General features: G+C 42.0%; 1 protein-coding gene across 3 annotated transcripts in view; it reads right to left on the bottom strand.

The window, feature by feature from the left end:
* Positions 1-3054: 3054 nt before the first annotated feature.
* The window catches only part of DAB2 (DAB adaptor protein 2), a 50487-nt gene continuing 37596 nt past the window's right edge, over positions 3055-15945 (bottom strand). For 2 of the 3 annotated variants that reach the window (XM_046001198.1, XM_046001201.1), the window contains 6 exons: positions 13546-14199; positions 12378-12540; positions 7788-8420; positions 7089-7198; positions 6446-6513; positions 3055-4828 (listed from right to left, as the gene is read on the bottom strand). In XM_046001198.1, coding sequence (XP_045857154.1) covers positions 6451-6513; positions 7089-7198; positions 7788-8420; positions 12378-12540; positions 13546-14199 — 1623 coding nt within the window. In that variant the 3' untranslated portion in view covers positions 3055-4828; positions 6446-6450. The remainder of the gene's footprint in view (positions 4829-6445; positions 6514-7088; positions 7199-7787; positions 8421-12377; positions 12541-13545; positions 14200-15945) is intronic. The other variant, XM_046001200.1, reaches the window with a different exon arrangement.

Genomic DNA, 15945 nt, shown 5'->3' with positions numbered 1-15945 from the left:
CCCATTCTGCCCTCCTTGAACACTGATGTCAAATTTGGAGCTGTACAGCCATCTCGTGACCGTTAGGCAATAAACACAAGAATAGAGTGTCAAAAGGCTACAAAATTTGGGGTGAAAAGCTAAAATAGAGACCATGTCCTTGAGGGCCTTGTTGAGCTGCTCAGCCAATACCAGCAACCATCAATCTGGACTTTTTATGTGAGAAAATAACCCACTAGTAATTTTAACTGTTGTGAGCCTTTCCTTTGATGTAGTCCATTCATTATCAATGGGCACGTGGGCTATAATGTGCCAGCCTGTTCTCAGAGGTTTTCAACAAAAAAAGACAACTCCTCCTGCTTCTAGCTCTATCATTTCCATCATCAAGTCTAGGCCAGTCTCTCAGGCTAGTGAGGGAGGTAAGGAGGCAAACATCATATCAGCTTTCCATTCCCCTCCCCCACCCTCTCCATTAGCTATGTTCCAACACTCTTCTTAGCTGCCCCTGAACAAAAGGCTCTGTGATGATCAATCAGTGTTGGTAGGTTATCTGGGACAAGTATGCTCAGACACACCCCCAGAAACCATCCATAGCTCAGCCTCAGCCCAGTCAGGTCATCATGTAACTTTTACAATGGTAATAATTTCACTTTCTTAAAATTCAGGTAAAATAATAGTGATTGAAGTTAACCAAATGAAAAGAGAGTTACAGAGAAAACTCTGTAAATAACATCAGAAGAAAACGTAGTCATCGAGACTTTCAGAGTCAGGTGTTTTTCCTTCTTTTATAACCACCTCAACTTTGGTCAAGGTGGAAACCCAGTTTCTTTGCCACTGAGTAGCCCACACTGTCATCTCCTTGGAGACTGGCACTCGTATGATTTCAGCACACAATAGAGATTTAGTAATTAAGCACATAATTCCAGAAAAGCAAGGACAAACAAGGGGCTCAGGCCCTCATTGGGTGAGATGACACATGGCTGGCCCTTGGCCATCAGCCTGGCTATAATTAGGACATGTTAACAAGGCTGCTGCTGTCACACTGTGTGTGTCTAAGTTTGGCATATCAGTTTAGAACTGAGTCTTAGTTATTTTTAATAGAAGAAAGTTAGTAAAAACAACATTTCCTGGCAAGAATGAGATATTTTACTATTTAGCAATTTCCTCCAATGGTAATAGCTTAAATATTTACCAGGGACTTTTAGAGAGTGCCTGGCTTTTACTAGAAGACTTTCTATCGAACCTATTCCGGGAAAATGGGTCAGAGTCCACACTCATCAGTTTTTGCAGGGTCAACCAACTTCTGAGTTAGCTACATCCTCTGTCCGCACCCCCCCCCCCCCCACCCCGGCCCCCCTGCTTTCAGCACAGGAAAGACACAGAATGTGTTTTGCTTTCTCTAGACATTAACATTTTGATGGAGCAGTTTGAAATCACAGACTGAAAAGATATCCCTACCACAAGGCAGTTTTACAACAAAATACCACAGAAATCACTCAAGAGTTGGAAGGGATTTTAAAGCATGAATGCCATTCTTAGATGAGAGGGAACAGTGACAGCTCCCACCCCATGGGATTATGATATCAATAGAATGAAATTATGTTGCATAAATGGTAAAGCACTTCTTAGATGCAAGATTACGTTGATAAAATCAATACCTTCTCCCTTCGTATTGCCTTTAGGTGAAGAATTTAGGGGCCTGGTGCTGTTCAAGTTCAGCTTTTAGCTTAGAGCTATCTGATGCCTAAAAGAAACCTGCCTCCAGGTATAATAGGGTTAGATAAAAGCTGAACTTCTGACATACAGGTCTGACCAGGACTGTTACTCAACAGACTTGTAAAGAAGAGGATCTGCTTCTCTTTGTGGAGACACTTCAGGGAGCACCTCTCCCTGCTTGGCCAACAGTAGTTCCTATGGTACTGAAATGAATGTCCTCCCCTTGTTCGTGTAAGCAAGGGTTAACCTCTGGCAAGATCTTACAGATTAAGCCACATGGAAACAGTGCACCGGCTCAGTGGGTCAGACACACTGCAGAGCATTTGGATAAGCCAGATAATTTGTGCAACATGTTCTTATCAGCAGCCTTCTCCAGCACATCTGTGGCTTACTGGAAGCTGCTTTTGTGTGGAACCTGTTTTTCTGTATTCCACTTATTGTTGGTAGAAAGAGACTGAATGTTTCACTTAAAGGGAAAGGTAAAGCAGTAATAATGAACGACCTATAATCATAAATACTCGTCAAGGACACCCACCTGCTCCCAAGTTTGTCCTAAGCCTTAGAAAACTTTAAGATCAAGACTTTTTTTTTTTTTAATATTTTATTTATTTAACAGAGAGAAATCACAACTAGGCAGAGAGGCAGGCAGAGAGAGAGGAGGAAGCAGGCTCCCTGCGGAGCAGAGAGCCTGACGTGGGGCTCCATCCCAGGACCCTGAGATCATGACCTGAGCCGAAGGCAGTGGCTTAATCCACTGAGCCACCCAGGTGCCCCAAGATCAAGACTTTTGTACTGAAGGAAATCCTGCCTCAGGGACATCATCCCAGGAGATCTAGGTCTTTTTGAAAAAAATGGGAGCCTTGAGCTTTTATCCTAGGGGAGAGTATTTAAGAGTGTCCTTGTGCTAAAGATGTCTGATCATGGGCTTTCCCACCTCACGCAGAAGTTCTCCTGAGTGGCCTACACCAGCCCGCATCAGTCCACACAGTTGTGTCTTGGTGAGGACAAACATGGCTGAGTCAAGAACAAGGAGATGCAAAGTGTAGAAGGTGTGAACCAAGAGTTCATTAATAAATGATTTTTATACTAGATGTCAGTAGTGGCTGTTCTGATACAGGTCTAATCCACTGGACTCCTGTTAAACTCTCAGGAAGGGAATATGTGTAGATCAGGGAGAAGAGAATAAGGCATGAAAAGATATCAGACGATGGTTTACTCATGGTCTTATTTCACAGATTTCCATTTTCTCTTTATGACAACCCAAAATGCACTAATATTTGCTCACCTTGGACTGATTATATTTTATACATCAGCTCGAAATAGGGCTCAACTGTAAGAATAAACTGATAACGCACAAGATTCTGCCATTCCAGTTTATTGAAATGAGTAAATTTATAGCTTTATTTGCATACAGAAAAGTGCACAGGAAAATAAGTATGTACAAAGCAGTGTGTGGCTGATCATCCTTTTCAAAATCTGTCTACTTTAAAAAAATTCAACTACCTAGATATAATTGCCTCCCGTTGAGCACATTCAGGTATTGGGACATATAAAATACTATTTTAGGACTGTGTTTATAATTACTGAGTAGGAAGCCAGATGGAAAATTATGCCATACATGATCAGTATTACCATTAAACATAAAACCACAGGACTTCAGCTTGGACTACTTGGGCCTAATCAATAAAGGCTCACGAGGCCGCCATCTTGTTTAGATCCTGAGCAGTCATCCTCCTCTTCTACCTAAAGGTAACATTGTATGGTTGATTAACACCCATGAGAACCTGAGCATTAAGGGTCAAGAGAAAACATTTAAAAACACAACATGAATATAACAAAATGAAACTCATTTTGGCAAGGACAAATCCTTCAGAACTGTGCTAACGATATGACTGGAAATGAACTGGGAGAGTTTCCAAGGTTATGAGGAGAAAAATACTGCACACATTAGATTTTCAATGATAACACCAAATACTTGTTCTACAGCTTCTCACTCCACCCCTCCATTCATCATTTGTCTTCCTACTAACTAGGAGATTGTGGCTTCAAGCGAGTTTTCCAGTTACTTGATAAGGGTCTAGCATGACCCCATATAAGCACCCAATATATTTGGCACAATTACATTGAAGTTTCTGATGTGTTGGCTCTCCAGAATACAGTCCTTCATCGCCCAGTTGAGTTCAGTTTTTCTTTCATTTTCTTCAACCTGAACCGCTCTTCCGGAACTTCAGATCAAGAGGATGGCCTCCTATTCCATAGAAAGGATAAAGGTTGTGTCCATTTGCAATTCTAGTTATGGGATTTAGTGATTATTGAGAAGGCAGAGACATTTCAGATCCATGAATCCTTAGATTTTTTTTTCCCCCATAAAACTGTTCCTTGTGGAAGGGAAGTAATGTTATATGAATCTGGGAGCAAAACTGACTGAAAAAAGAATCATAGGGAAGAGAAGAGGAGAGACAAATAATACTTTTCCCTCATTTGCACTATCAAGCAAGAGACCAGGGGGAAAAAAAAAGAACAATCTTGTCCTTGAGAGAAAACAATCTTCAGAAAGAGAAGTTATATTTTTAAAAAGGTTCTTAATTGTGTCAGATTCCCAAGTGTCTAAGGAGAAGTTGGACTTGCTTCAATTTTACTTTAAAAATTCTTTATAAATGTTGATACGAAGCAAGATTTAAGGAGGTGTTTTGTTATACTATAACCTTTTGGATTTATGCTGTGAAACAGAACCCCCAAACAACTTTGAACAGTAAGGATTTTAAAATTTATTCAAAACAGTGTCATCTGAGGAGTTGTGGTGGCTGCATCTCCCAACCAGAGGGTACACAGTACAGTGTTCTAGAAGGTTCTAGGAACACACTAGGCAATGGCTCAAGTAGGGTAACTACTTCATTTACATTTAAGCTAGAGAATTTAGATTCTTAATTTATTTAAAGCCATGGATTCAGTTCAGCTTTAATCTAAACAGAAAAGTAAAATGCATTTTACAAGTGGAAGAGGCAGCAAGCAACAAGGCAACAGATAATATGTCAAAGCTGGAACGAGAGCAGAGGTCGTCTGGCTATTAGCTTTGTCCTTGACTACTAAGGCCAACCTTTTTGTTCCTCTGGATAGTCAGCATATCAAATTCCTAGAGAAGTGCAGAGAAGAAAAAATCCCATGGTTAAAATTTTGGGGTTAAATATCAATGTATTAAATATCAAGTCATCATTTAAAACTTAATAATAGTATCTCCTAGGGCTGATGTGAAAGACTTAAATAAGATAATAAATGCAGAGCCTGAAGTAAAGTGATTCACACAAATGTTCAATAATGTTAGTTATTTTCTCCCATGATCATGCTCCCCAACCCCCAATCTATAAGTTAAGCAAGTTCACCAAAATAATCCTTCCTTGATGACCTTCATGACCTAAGAAAGAAAAATCCTTCATGACCTAAGAAAGAAAGGGCCTCCAAGGTGACCTCTTGTCAATGCAATTTAGTGCAAAAAATCCTCCTAGACTCTGGATGCATTTTACTCCTTTCCAGTTGTCCATGTTTGCCTCCCTTGGAGACGAGGGCGAGAATGAGTCTCTGTTAAGACTTCTAGCCCTTCATTATATTACACTGTTCTATCAGCATTAGAAAACACCAGGCTGCTTGTAACCTGGAGCTTTTCCTCAGCATCAGAGAGGGACTTCTTAGGGCTGGAGTGGGGCCCCAGAACTTGCTTTTTCCATAACCTCAGCCTGTTCTCTGAAGCGGACTTTCCAGAAAAGCACTTTAAGAAACACTGTAATTTTAGAAGTCAAGTGAGGGAAAACAATCCAAATTGCAAATGAAGTCAATCGTGCTGTTCACGTCAGATCTGAGATATTTCTCTATTTAAAATAATTAAATTCTAGATGGGTCAGGACAGAGTTCATAGGAGTCCCACCTGGATGGGGCAAGACTGAAAATAACAGGTTTGGTTCCTTTCATTCTTTTTCTTGGTCTCCCCCACCAGCTATGCCCTTCCTCCTCTAAAATGCAGCCAAGCCTTCTTTCCTCCACTAACTTCAATCTTCTGAAATCAGACAGAGTTGCTTCCACTCATGATTGATAAAGAAAGGGTCACTTGAGCCCTCCCAGGGTCTCGGTCTAAGGCAGTTACGCCTAATAACTCACCTGGGATAAAATCTACTAGTAAGATGAACCTGCAAACTCATCTGCTCACACGCTGCTTTTGAAGGAGTTAAGGGCAGCTGTCACCACGTCTGGACTGAACGGCCTCAGACTATTTTAGACTAACTGTGAGACTCCTCACAGAGAAATACATTGATCTGGGAGGTGGCCTCTGTTCAGGGGACCTGTCCTTAGCTACAAACGGTCTTTGGATTTCGAAACTTCTGTAGGAAACCAAGTAGTTACGAGGATGTTTTGCAGTCGCTTCAGTATGAAGGTAAAACAAAACAAAACAACTAGAAAGCTATTATGTGTTATATAAGTTTATTGTTATGCAAAAATGTTATTCTGAAGTATCAAAAACATAGGATATGATAGAAATCCATATCCCCATGGGTATATTACTGTTTTGTAACATGTAAAAGAATTCTACTCTTAAGTGCTCAGCTTAGTCATTACTGAGTTAGTTAAGCATAGATTTCCATGTTTATTAGTTCTAAGTTACAAAGATTTAACCTTGTAACAATTCGAAAATTAAAATTTCACCCTCACCCCGTCCCATGCTTTCTTACCAAACCTAAGCTTCATAGGATCTTCTACTTACAGAAGTTAGGCGAAAGGATTTCCAAAAGGATCCCTATATACATCAGAAGATGTGGGTTGAGAAGCCATCTATGAAGATAAAACCATCCAGTCAATACGTTTAATTACACTTACAGAGGAAAAAAACCCTATAATTAAGACTTCTCAAAGGTCACAGACAAATCAGATGTGTGGGTCTACAATGATTTGTGTCTGTCTGCTTATAATTCGTGATGTGTATTTATTATTTACATAAAAATCAGAGTTCATAGGTTTGCCTCTCCAAAATGAAAGGTACTGTTTTTATGAGCTAAAGGACTGAGGGCAGGAAATCAGGAAACGAATTCCTTGAAAGATTTTGAAAGATAATATTATTTTGGCTCAAGTTTCTCTCAAAATGGTTTTGGGAGCCAGGCAAAGTGAGATTTGTCCTTGGGACTTTTTCTCTATGGCATTCATTTCTCAAGCTCAGGATAGTCGTCCCTACCAAAATATTCTCTCCCCAGCCTGAGATGATGTTTTCACTGTGATGGTTCTCAATGATAAATCTTCTTTAAACATCCTTTAGCACCAAAGAGTTATTATACAAACAAGATTAATTCACGACAAAGTAGCTCTATGTGGCATGTACTTGGGAGCAACAGCTTCTAGTAGTTGATACTTACAGAGGCTTGTGATGAACTGAAAGAACCTTTAGAGAAGGGGTTCTCAAATGCGTTGTCAGCAGATTTGGTAACTGGCAGGGAACCTTGTCTGGGAGCTGGCTTTGGTGGTTCTAGAAGGCAAAAGACACCAAGAAGTTAGTAGACAATTTTTTTCCCAGATATAAGCAAAAGTCCCTTGTCCCGTGTCCCACCCTCCCCCGTCCCGTTCTCCCCGCCCCCGGTCAAGATTATCTCAGAAATTAAGTTCCATACTTTGGAATTTACATCATGGGACAAAAATCACCACAAAATACTAGAACTCCTGGTGATTATTAAAGGTAAATTCATCCGAAGAGGAGGCTGTGCATATATAACTGAAGTGGAAGACATTCAGAATTCCCTCGCTAAGGCGGGGGAGTGTGGCCTAGGCTCTGTTACAGAGCCTTTCAAGCGCCACAACCCACGGAATTTCAAGAGCTCTTGGCAGCCCTTCTAGGACTTGCCACAAGAGGGCAGTATTGGGCCAGTCCTTAGAAATATCTAAGGTAAATCATTTTCTCCATAAGGTAACTGTCAAGTTATCTCCATAACCACTGATTACCAAAGACAGCAAGAGTTAGGCTACTGGTGGGTGGGAGAGGATTCTTCTACAGACTCTGTGGGCCCATATGATGGGAGAAATACTTGTTGGTATGGTAGACAGAGAAGTGGGTAGCTTACCATTGATCTTTTTCAACAGCTGATTAGCATCAAAGTCATCATAGTCCGCATTCTCCTGAGGAATGCCAACTTTGCTGTTGAAATAATTGGAGAAGGCACTCGAAGTCCCAGAGGAAGTCTGCTCTCCCTTCCTTGCAGGCACAGCAGGCGGCTGCCGCAGTTGGAAGTCCTTAAACATTTCTTTCACTTCTTTGACTTCTTTATCCCCAAGTGGGTCCAAGGCAGTGAAGGCATCACTGGAGATGTCCTTTGGAGGGCCAGTTCTGGGAGGTGGTTGAGGAGGAGCAACCAGAAGAGAGGAGAGCATAGAAGGGGACTGGGTAGACACAGCAGAAGCTGGAAAAATATTGCTCTGGAAAGGGTTCCCCAAAGAGCTTGTTGAGGACCAAGTATGGGGTACCACAGATGCTGATGGGCCCCACACAACAGGGGTTGGCGGCGAAGCTGAGGCTGCAAAGGATGAAGGCTGGTTCCAACCTGGAATAGCTGGGCTTGTGGTGAAAACTACTGGCTGACTGAATCCTGAAGGCTGACCACTCAGCATGGCTCCCGGGACCACTGAAGTGGACTGATTGAAGACTAAAGATGCTGGGTTCCACGGTCCTGCCTGAGGGGGGCTAACTGGTATACCACCTGAAGGAAGCAGAAGAAAGGACTTATCAGGATACAAACTTGAAGAGGATTTTTGAGTTTCAGGAAACACAACTCTGGGGAGGGGGAGGGGCAGGGCATTTACCAAGCATCTACATGGCCAACACCTTCCTTAAGCCTCAAGGCTGGCATGGAAAAAAGGCCCAGAGAGATGAAATCAGTCTAAAGATTAACTAGCTAATACAGAATAGCTGGCGTTCAAAAATTGGTTGCCTTTTGAAGCCCTTTCTTTCTACCACAGATTTTTAAACTTTTCTCATTAGAAGGGTAATACACGCCATTAGGACCTGGTCATGAAAACATTTATAACACTGATACATTTCAAACAACTAGGACAGAGCCTGTCGATAGCATGAGCGTATCTGTTGAGTGAATACATTTACATAAACAAACCCTAGTGATGACGGAGCAGTTAATTAAAATAATCCATTGGGTACTCTGAGTCATCAATTCGATCTTTTCATGTGGCAGCTGGCTCCTGTCTGGAGTCTCATGGAAACCAGCTATCACGCATGTATATTAGGCCTCAACATGCTTGCATCCTGAAGAAACCATTTCAGTTTCTTTGCTTTTAAAGGCTGCCAAGGTTGACACAGCTATATAAAAGGGCGATAAAATTTGGTTGATGCCAAGATAGCTTTAGACTTTTATACATAGACATGGAGGATGGAGGAAAGGCTGGTTTTCCTGGGAGAGCTGTTTCAAGGAAAAGTGCTTCCTGCCATGTGTCACTCACTAAGCCTTGCCAGAAGTCAGGACACAATACTTCAAAGCAGAAGAGAAGGAGAGAAGACAATATAGAGCAAAAAACAAAAACACAAAACACAAAAACCCCAAAACTTCGTGAGGTAGCTAATTGCCTGTGTCCAGGCACCTAATCTTTGTGGGGCAATGGCTCCATCTCCTGTGTCTTCACCATATTGATTAAGAGTTGAAGAAGTCACTAAAATGCAGGTCTCTCCAATGCTCTCCCCCTCTTCTTGAGAAACTCATTCCCTATATCTTATTCTCCTATGTAGGACATTTTTCTCTCCTGCTTCTTCCCAAGTATATTAATGACCCGTCAGACTGCCACCAACCTAAATTCAGCCTCATATCTGCTCATGAATGATGCTCCCCTCTCAAAATCTGCTTGCTTTGAGCTGTAGAATAAGAGCATTCTTTAGTTATGAACATTTTCTAACTGAACTAAGAGAAGTCCCCCAAACGTCTACCTTGCATTAGGAATGTTTTTGTTTCTAGACGGAGAGATATTTTGGAAAGTGGTGTTCAGGGGCTGATGTACCAAGATATTCTATCTTAAATTTTATGAGTATTGGAGATGGATGTTACTTGACTCAACCGTATCATCATGAAGGTTAACCATCTGGCCACGGAGATACATGGTGTGCTCAGAGACAGTGGTAGGTTTCAGAAAAGGTCATCTTACGAACTTAACATGCCTTGTTTTTGAGGTTAGGGAACTGGGTACAAGAATATTAATTATTAAAATGGGGGAAGCCCACAGTCTCTGACAATAGAGACTAAAACTCAGGCATACCAGCTCCAAATCTAATGCCCTATTCTCCTGTTCTGCCTCCTTAGCATCAAGGGATAGGACTATGGAAAGTCAAAATAAAGTCAAATACTTATTTCATAGTTACAGAAATTAGACTTGATTTACACTAAAGAGCATACGTATTCTTTTCACAACTCATCAAGAGAAGAGTCCTCTCACATTCTATACTATGGGGTTCTAAAAGTGGGCTGGGTTTGAGAGAAGTGATTGCTAGCACTTGAAAGCAAATTTATTTAAATTCTGTTAACCAAAGCCAGAGTCACTCACTGATACTTTTATGCCAACTGGATGTGCAAATGGGGTAGGATTTTATCATTTTTCATGTTGGATGACTTGCCTTCCCTTAGGAAAATGTACGGCTTTACTCAGAGATGGTATTAGATGGAGTGGTGGTAGTTAAAGAGAAAAATATTTTATCTGCCAGGAATTAAAGGCTTTCTCAGTACATGCCTATGTCAGCCTTCATTCCCATCTGATGGATTTCATGCATTGTGTTTCCAAGATATTTTAGGCTCTGCTGGAGAAAGTAGAGGCAAGGGGTAAGGAAAAAGAAAAGTGTGGGTGTACGAAGTTAATTTTATTACCTTCTGACGCTAAAGTAAAACACAGGGTAGCTAGTCAAAGCTGAAGGTTTAGCTTTCTACAACACCCTCTCCCCACCCCCAGTTCTCCAGAAGAGACAGTCCCCCAGCTGGGTCTAGCGGAAGCCAGACCTACAACCTTCCATGGTTTGGCGGAGGATCCCTGCTAGTGGACAGGGGCTATACTGTAGAGCTCAGTTTGAGTCCCATGTCCAAACTTGGAAGGATCATCAGTATTCTGCAGTTGTATACCCCAAGGCCTCAACAGGGGCACCTAGCCAAAAAGCTTCACTTCGTCTGAATAAATTAACAGTTATAGGGTCCAGCTGTATTTTCGAGCTGACTTGTTAAATATTGGCTGTAAAAATTCTTTGGGGCATTGATATTAGACTGTCAAGCTCTGAGATGTGATGTAGTTGCAGCCAGTGCATGGAAGCTCTCGACCCTTCTGCAAGGAAAAGGCACTCACCAGCTCCACTTGGGGGGCAGGAAAGGGAACGATGCAAAAAAGGGAAAGTCCGCAAGAGACATGAAGTATTGGGGGAGAGTCCTGATGGTGTAAATGCAAGAACAAGTTGACTTCCCACACCCGCACTGATTTTAGCCACTCAACGGCTGGGTAAAAACCCCCTCTTGCCGCCATACTCCAGATAGGATTAAACAGATTTAATATGAAAAAAATGAAAATATTTTCCTTTGCAGGAAAGCAGCAGGGGAAACAAAAAAAACAGTGTCCTGATGATTGACTCCTCAGGAGGCAGAGAAAACCAAGAGCCCTGGTGAAATTTTACAAAATGGGGGAAGAGAGTTCCTCTTCATCCTTAGCTAGCTCCCTCAACCCCCTCCCACGACAGAGTCTGTTGGGAGCTTGTAGAGGTGCCAAGAAAGAGAAAAATAAAGAGAATCCCCAGCAGGATAGCAAAGCCTATTGTCGGGGTTTCTGAAGACTGTACCATGGAGGCAGAAAGGAACTGGAGGCTGTGGGCAAACAATGGCAGGGCTAGTCCTCAGCCAAGCGGCCTCCCCCACTGTCCTGCAACAGAATGGCTTAGTGGCTCACATGAGCTCCACACATTTATGAATGAGCACTGGCACACGGCCTGGATATCTGGTAAAATCCTATCTTTTCCCTTATCTCTGTGTTCTTTTCAACATCAGGTTTCTAGCATCTGTCTTCTAATTCTATTAAGACACTCTGATAGCCAAAATATTGGCAAGGAGCAGCTGAGGCTTAAGTATTCAGAGACCGATCAGCATATATGCCTGTCTCATACCCATCGTATGCCCAGCAGAGCCGGGCTAAGAACCCAAGACTTGCTTCGGACTTAACTTACATCCCTCTCAGGGATAAGACAGGACACCCTATCCAAGAAGCATATCAGTTCACTGGGAGATAGGGCTTTGATCTAGCAATGGGAAACTGTGTGGCAGACATGCATGTCACCAGTTTTTCCAATATGGATGATAGACAAGACTCTCTCAGCTCTATCTTCTTTCTCCAATGAAGCTGGTCTGAATCATCAGAATCCCTTAGAGTTGTCTTCCCTAAGCCATTGCCAGCTGGCTCGGGTAAGCGCAATATTGAAAATGGTTTTCCTTCCACATGCCATCTTCAGGAGCCAAATTTCAGTTGCAAGTCAAGGGTACCAAATGAAGGTGGGGTCTACGGAAGTAAAAGTGGGATGCTCACATCTTCTGTCCCTGGAGCCTCTATGGATATGAAGTGCCTTCCTCCTGCACATGATAATCTTATGAGTGAAAGCAACAGAGGCAAGTCTTACTCCATCTCTCAGCACCTACCTAGACCTGCAAGGGGTCCCGCTGGGGCAGAAGCATTTGTTTTGAAGAGATCCAGAGGGTTGGTCTGTAGGGTTGCGGACTGTCCTGTAGGTGAGGTCTGGCCTGGAGCTTCTGAGACAGGAGGGGTAAAGATGTCTGATGCAAGCAAGTCTTTTGCTGGAGACTGACAGGGCAGAGAGGGAGACACAAGAGTTATTCAGTAATTACGAAAAACAGCTTTATTCTGTCTCCTATTCTGTACCTCAGATTTGGGAACCACACATAGGAAAACTTATTCCTCTTACTGGTAAACTACTACAAAAAGCCAAAGCTCCCCTCCCCCACCTCTGACTGCCCCCCCCCCCCCCCATGACTGTCCCTGCAATGGACAGAATATTTGGTCTTGGTAACTGAGGTAAAAAGGGCTTTCAAGGTGAAATCTATTTTACTCATTTACACATTTGTATCTGTCTAGTCTCCTTATCCTCTAAAAGCTTGAAGCTGGGAAAGAAAGGAGAACTATAAATAAATAAGCAACCTACATATTTTTGATTATTCTACTAGGTTTAAATCGGTTTATGTAAAGATGACACTATAGTCTAATTATGAGGCCAGCCTGCATACTCTAATGAGGTTTTTAAAGATATATTCAGAGAAACCACATTTTAAATTGCTTTTCAATGAAGTGGTACTAGTAAATAATGAAGTGTCCTTTAAAGCAATGGATCATTCAGTCAGCATTGAAAAGAAGAGGCAAACTCGAGCATTTTCCACCACCACCTTGGCCATTAATGCAGCAGGAGGGGTGTGTGGGGCGTGTGTTAGTGTGGGGAAGGTACACAAGGCATCACAAAGAACCCTTGCCCTCCCCTTCCAGAATATGACGATCGAACTTACCAGAGGTACAGAAGCATAGCAGCATTAAAAATGGAAAAACTCGTGTTTAGTTAATAATAAGTGACAAGACATGCAAACGGAAAGCAGGGTGTGAAAACACTGCCGAGTGAGCAGCTTAGCAAAGGCGGCGATCAGAGGAAGGTATTCCTGGAGAAAGATGTGCCTTATCCCACCTTCTACTTCACAGCCACACAGGCAACTACAAGAGCAGCAGGAAAGAGAGCTTGCGTCACACCACCCTTTGGTACCGAGCATGCATTCTGCCAATGGATATGTGGAGAAGACAATTCACCTTAGCAGTCCTTCTGCCTCTTCCTGGTTTGGTACTTTGTGGAGGTGGGATAATGGCTATGGAGTCATGTGGTGAGGACTGGACAGAGCTTTCCAAGTCCTGCTTTACGCCATTCAGTACAGACAGTCCTTTGGGAGGGCTTCCCACAAAAGGGTTCGGGGAGGATTTGATATGGAAGCCGTTCTGTTCTCTTTCAGATACCCCATTTTGAGTTCTCACTGTTGGCTGTGTTTGCGTACTTGAAAAGGGCCATGGGCCTGCCTGAGCTTCCTGTTTGCCAGTCCGGTTAGAGATTTGGTCAAACTGTTGACCAAAGTAATCAACATCCCCATTCCGGGGCCCGTGACTCAGGGGAGTAGACAAGTTACTCAAATTCTCTTTCTTCTGATCTGAAGATTTGAGAGAATCAAACGAAGAGGGTGCCGATTGGTCTGGCTGTGCGAAAGGATCGTCACGGAAAGGATCGGGATTAGGGGTGGGAAAGAAGTTGAGATTGGCAGAAAAGGCATTTTCAGGCAGGAAAGATGCCTGAGGCTTTGGTCGGGGAAGAGAGCGGGAGGTAATGGCATTTGTTAAGAATGGATTTTCTCTTAAAGAATTCTGATTGGTGTCGATTTCAGAGTTTAGATCCACTAACAGGATATCTTTGCTCTCCTATCATATTTGGGAAGAAAAAAAAAAAGAGAGAAAAGAAAGTGTTAGTCCATGTTGTGACTTCGCATGAGAAAGCTACAAAAGACCATCAGGATCATCAAAATTCCCGTTAGAATTTGACCTTGACAGACCGGTTAACTGTGACCTCCTCCCATCACCTCCCTGAGTACATTTCTTTACTAGCGGTGGAATAGGTCCTCCCTGTCCCTCCCCGCCTTGTTGCCCCTTTATTTAGGTCTCCACTTTGTTGGCCTTTCGTTAAAATGAAACTCTAGTCATGTGTCTGCTCACCCTTGCAGACTGCGTTCACGACCCTTGTTGTTCCCATTCCTGCCTTTGCGAGTCTTAAAGGGAATCGACTGCCAGTCACTCTAAGCAATTATCTAAGCATATTGAGCGTGAATGTAAGAGAAGACCTCAGAAGCGTAACCCAGCCTCCCACCTGAGGCATGGTCCCACCTATTATATCGTCAGAGTCATGTAACAGCATCTCTCTAAATGAGCAAATTCGCTGGCCAATATTTTATACTGCTGGTTGTGACAAAGTCTAAGGTCAAATATATTTCCCTATAATTGGTCTTTCCTTTACAGGGCAAAAACAGATTTTCCCACCATTCATATGGCTTGTCACGTATGCCCCTTTAAATATTTAAGGATCTTTTTGAAGGGGCTAGTCAAGTTGGATCTCTCATTCCCATCATCCTAATCTCCTCTGGACACATCCTTTCATCTGTGTCTTTCTAGAAAGAAGAAAGTGACACTCAAAATGCTGATATATTCTAACATATCACATTAACCTCTCATATTTGTGCCTTTTTTCATAATACAGCTTAGAGTCGCCGGGGTCATGACAGTAATCTCAACTATTTGGTGGATAAATTCAATTAATCTTTAATTTATCTTTAATTTATGTACAATATAATCTTTAATTCACGTATAAAGTAGAAATGTGGCTTTAGAGTTAATTTGAAAAACATACCGAATATTTAACTCTATAAGATCTAGTCCCTTCCAATCTTACTTTCATTCTCCACTGTTAGATAAGATATCCCTCTCAACCAAAAATCAGCAAATTTGAAAAATCTGACATGTCTTTATTCAGGTCAGTGACGTAACAAGTTTGGGCTCACCCTGGGTTAGGGCTGTCAAACTGACATACCTTTCTTCTGACTGACTTTGATCCATTAACTTCTCATCTATGCTAGCCACGGAAGAATAGAGTCAAAGATGCCTACCTGAGATGGAAATTAGAGGTCTAGCATTACCCCAAGCAGCTTACTAAATATTTTTGATCACTGGGACAAAAACAACCTCAAGGGAATATGAAATCCTCAAACTACTGAGTAAAAAGGGGGCTCAAATAGGCCTCCTTGGCTTTAAAAGAACAATTTTTTTGGAAGTTTAGGTCTTAAATCAGGGCTAACTGGTATTCTATCTTTGGTTTCCTTTACTGTTAGATATAAAAACACAATTCTTAAAAGCCAGTTTTTCTCTTTATAATTGGAAGAATTTGTCAGAAGAGCGAGCTTATAATTAAAAAAAAATTTTTTTTAATCAAAGAAATGGATTGGAAGATCTCTTGATGGAGGGCTCTTTAGCAATCAAAGGATAGGACAAAATATATTACAAAAGCTTGTGATTTCAGTATTTATTCATTTATGATGAGCCACCTCTGGGTTAGAACAGTTGGGTGTTCACAGCTGGTAGAGTTCTCCTTTTCAAATACTTCAGAAGAAGTTCTTAGGA

The sequence above is a fragment of the Meles meles genome, chromosome 3 (genome assembly GCF_922984935.1).
Source record: "Meles meles chromosome 3, mMelMel3.1 paternal haplotype, whole genome shotgun sequence".
Classification (NCBI taxonomy): Eukaryota; Metazoa; Chordata; class Mammalia; order Carnivora; family Mustelidae; genus Meles; species Meles meles.
The sequence above is the reverse complement of the archived record's forward strand: the minus strand, read 5'-3'. Positions and strand labels throughout refer to the sequence as shown.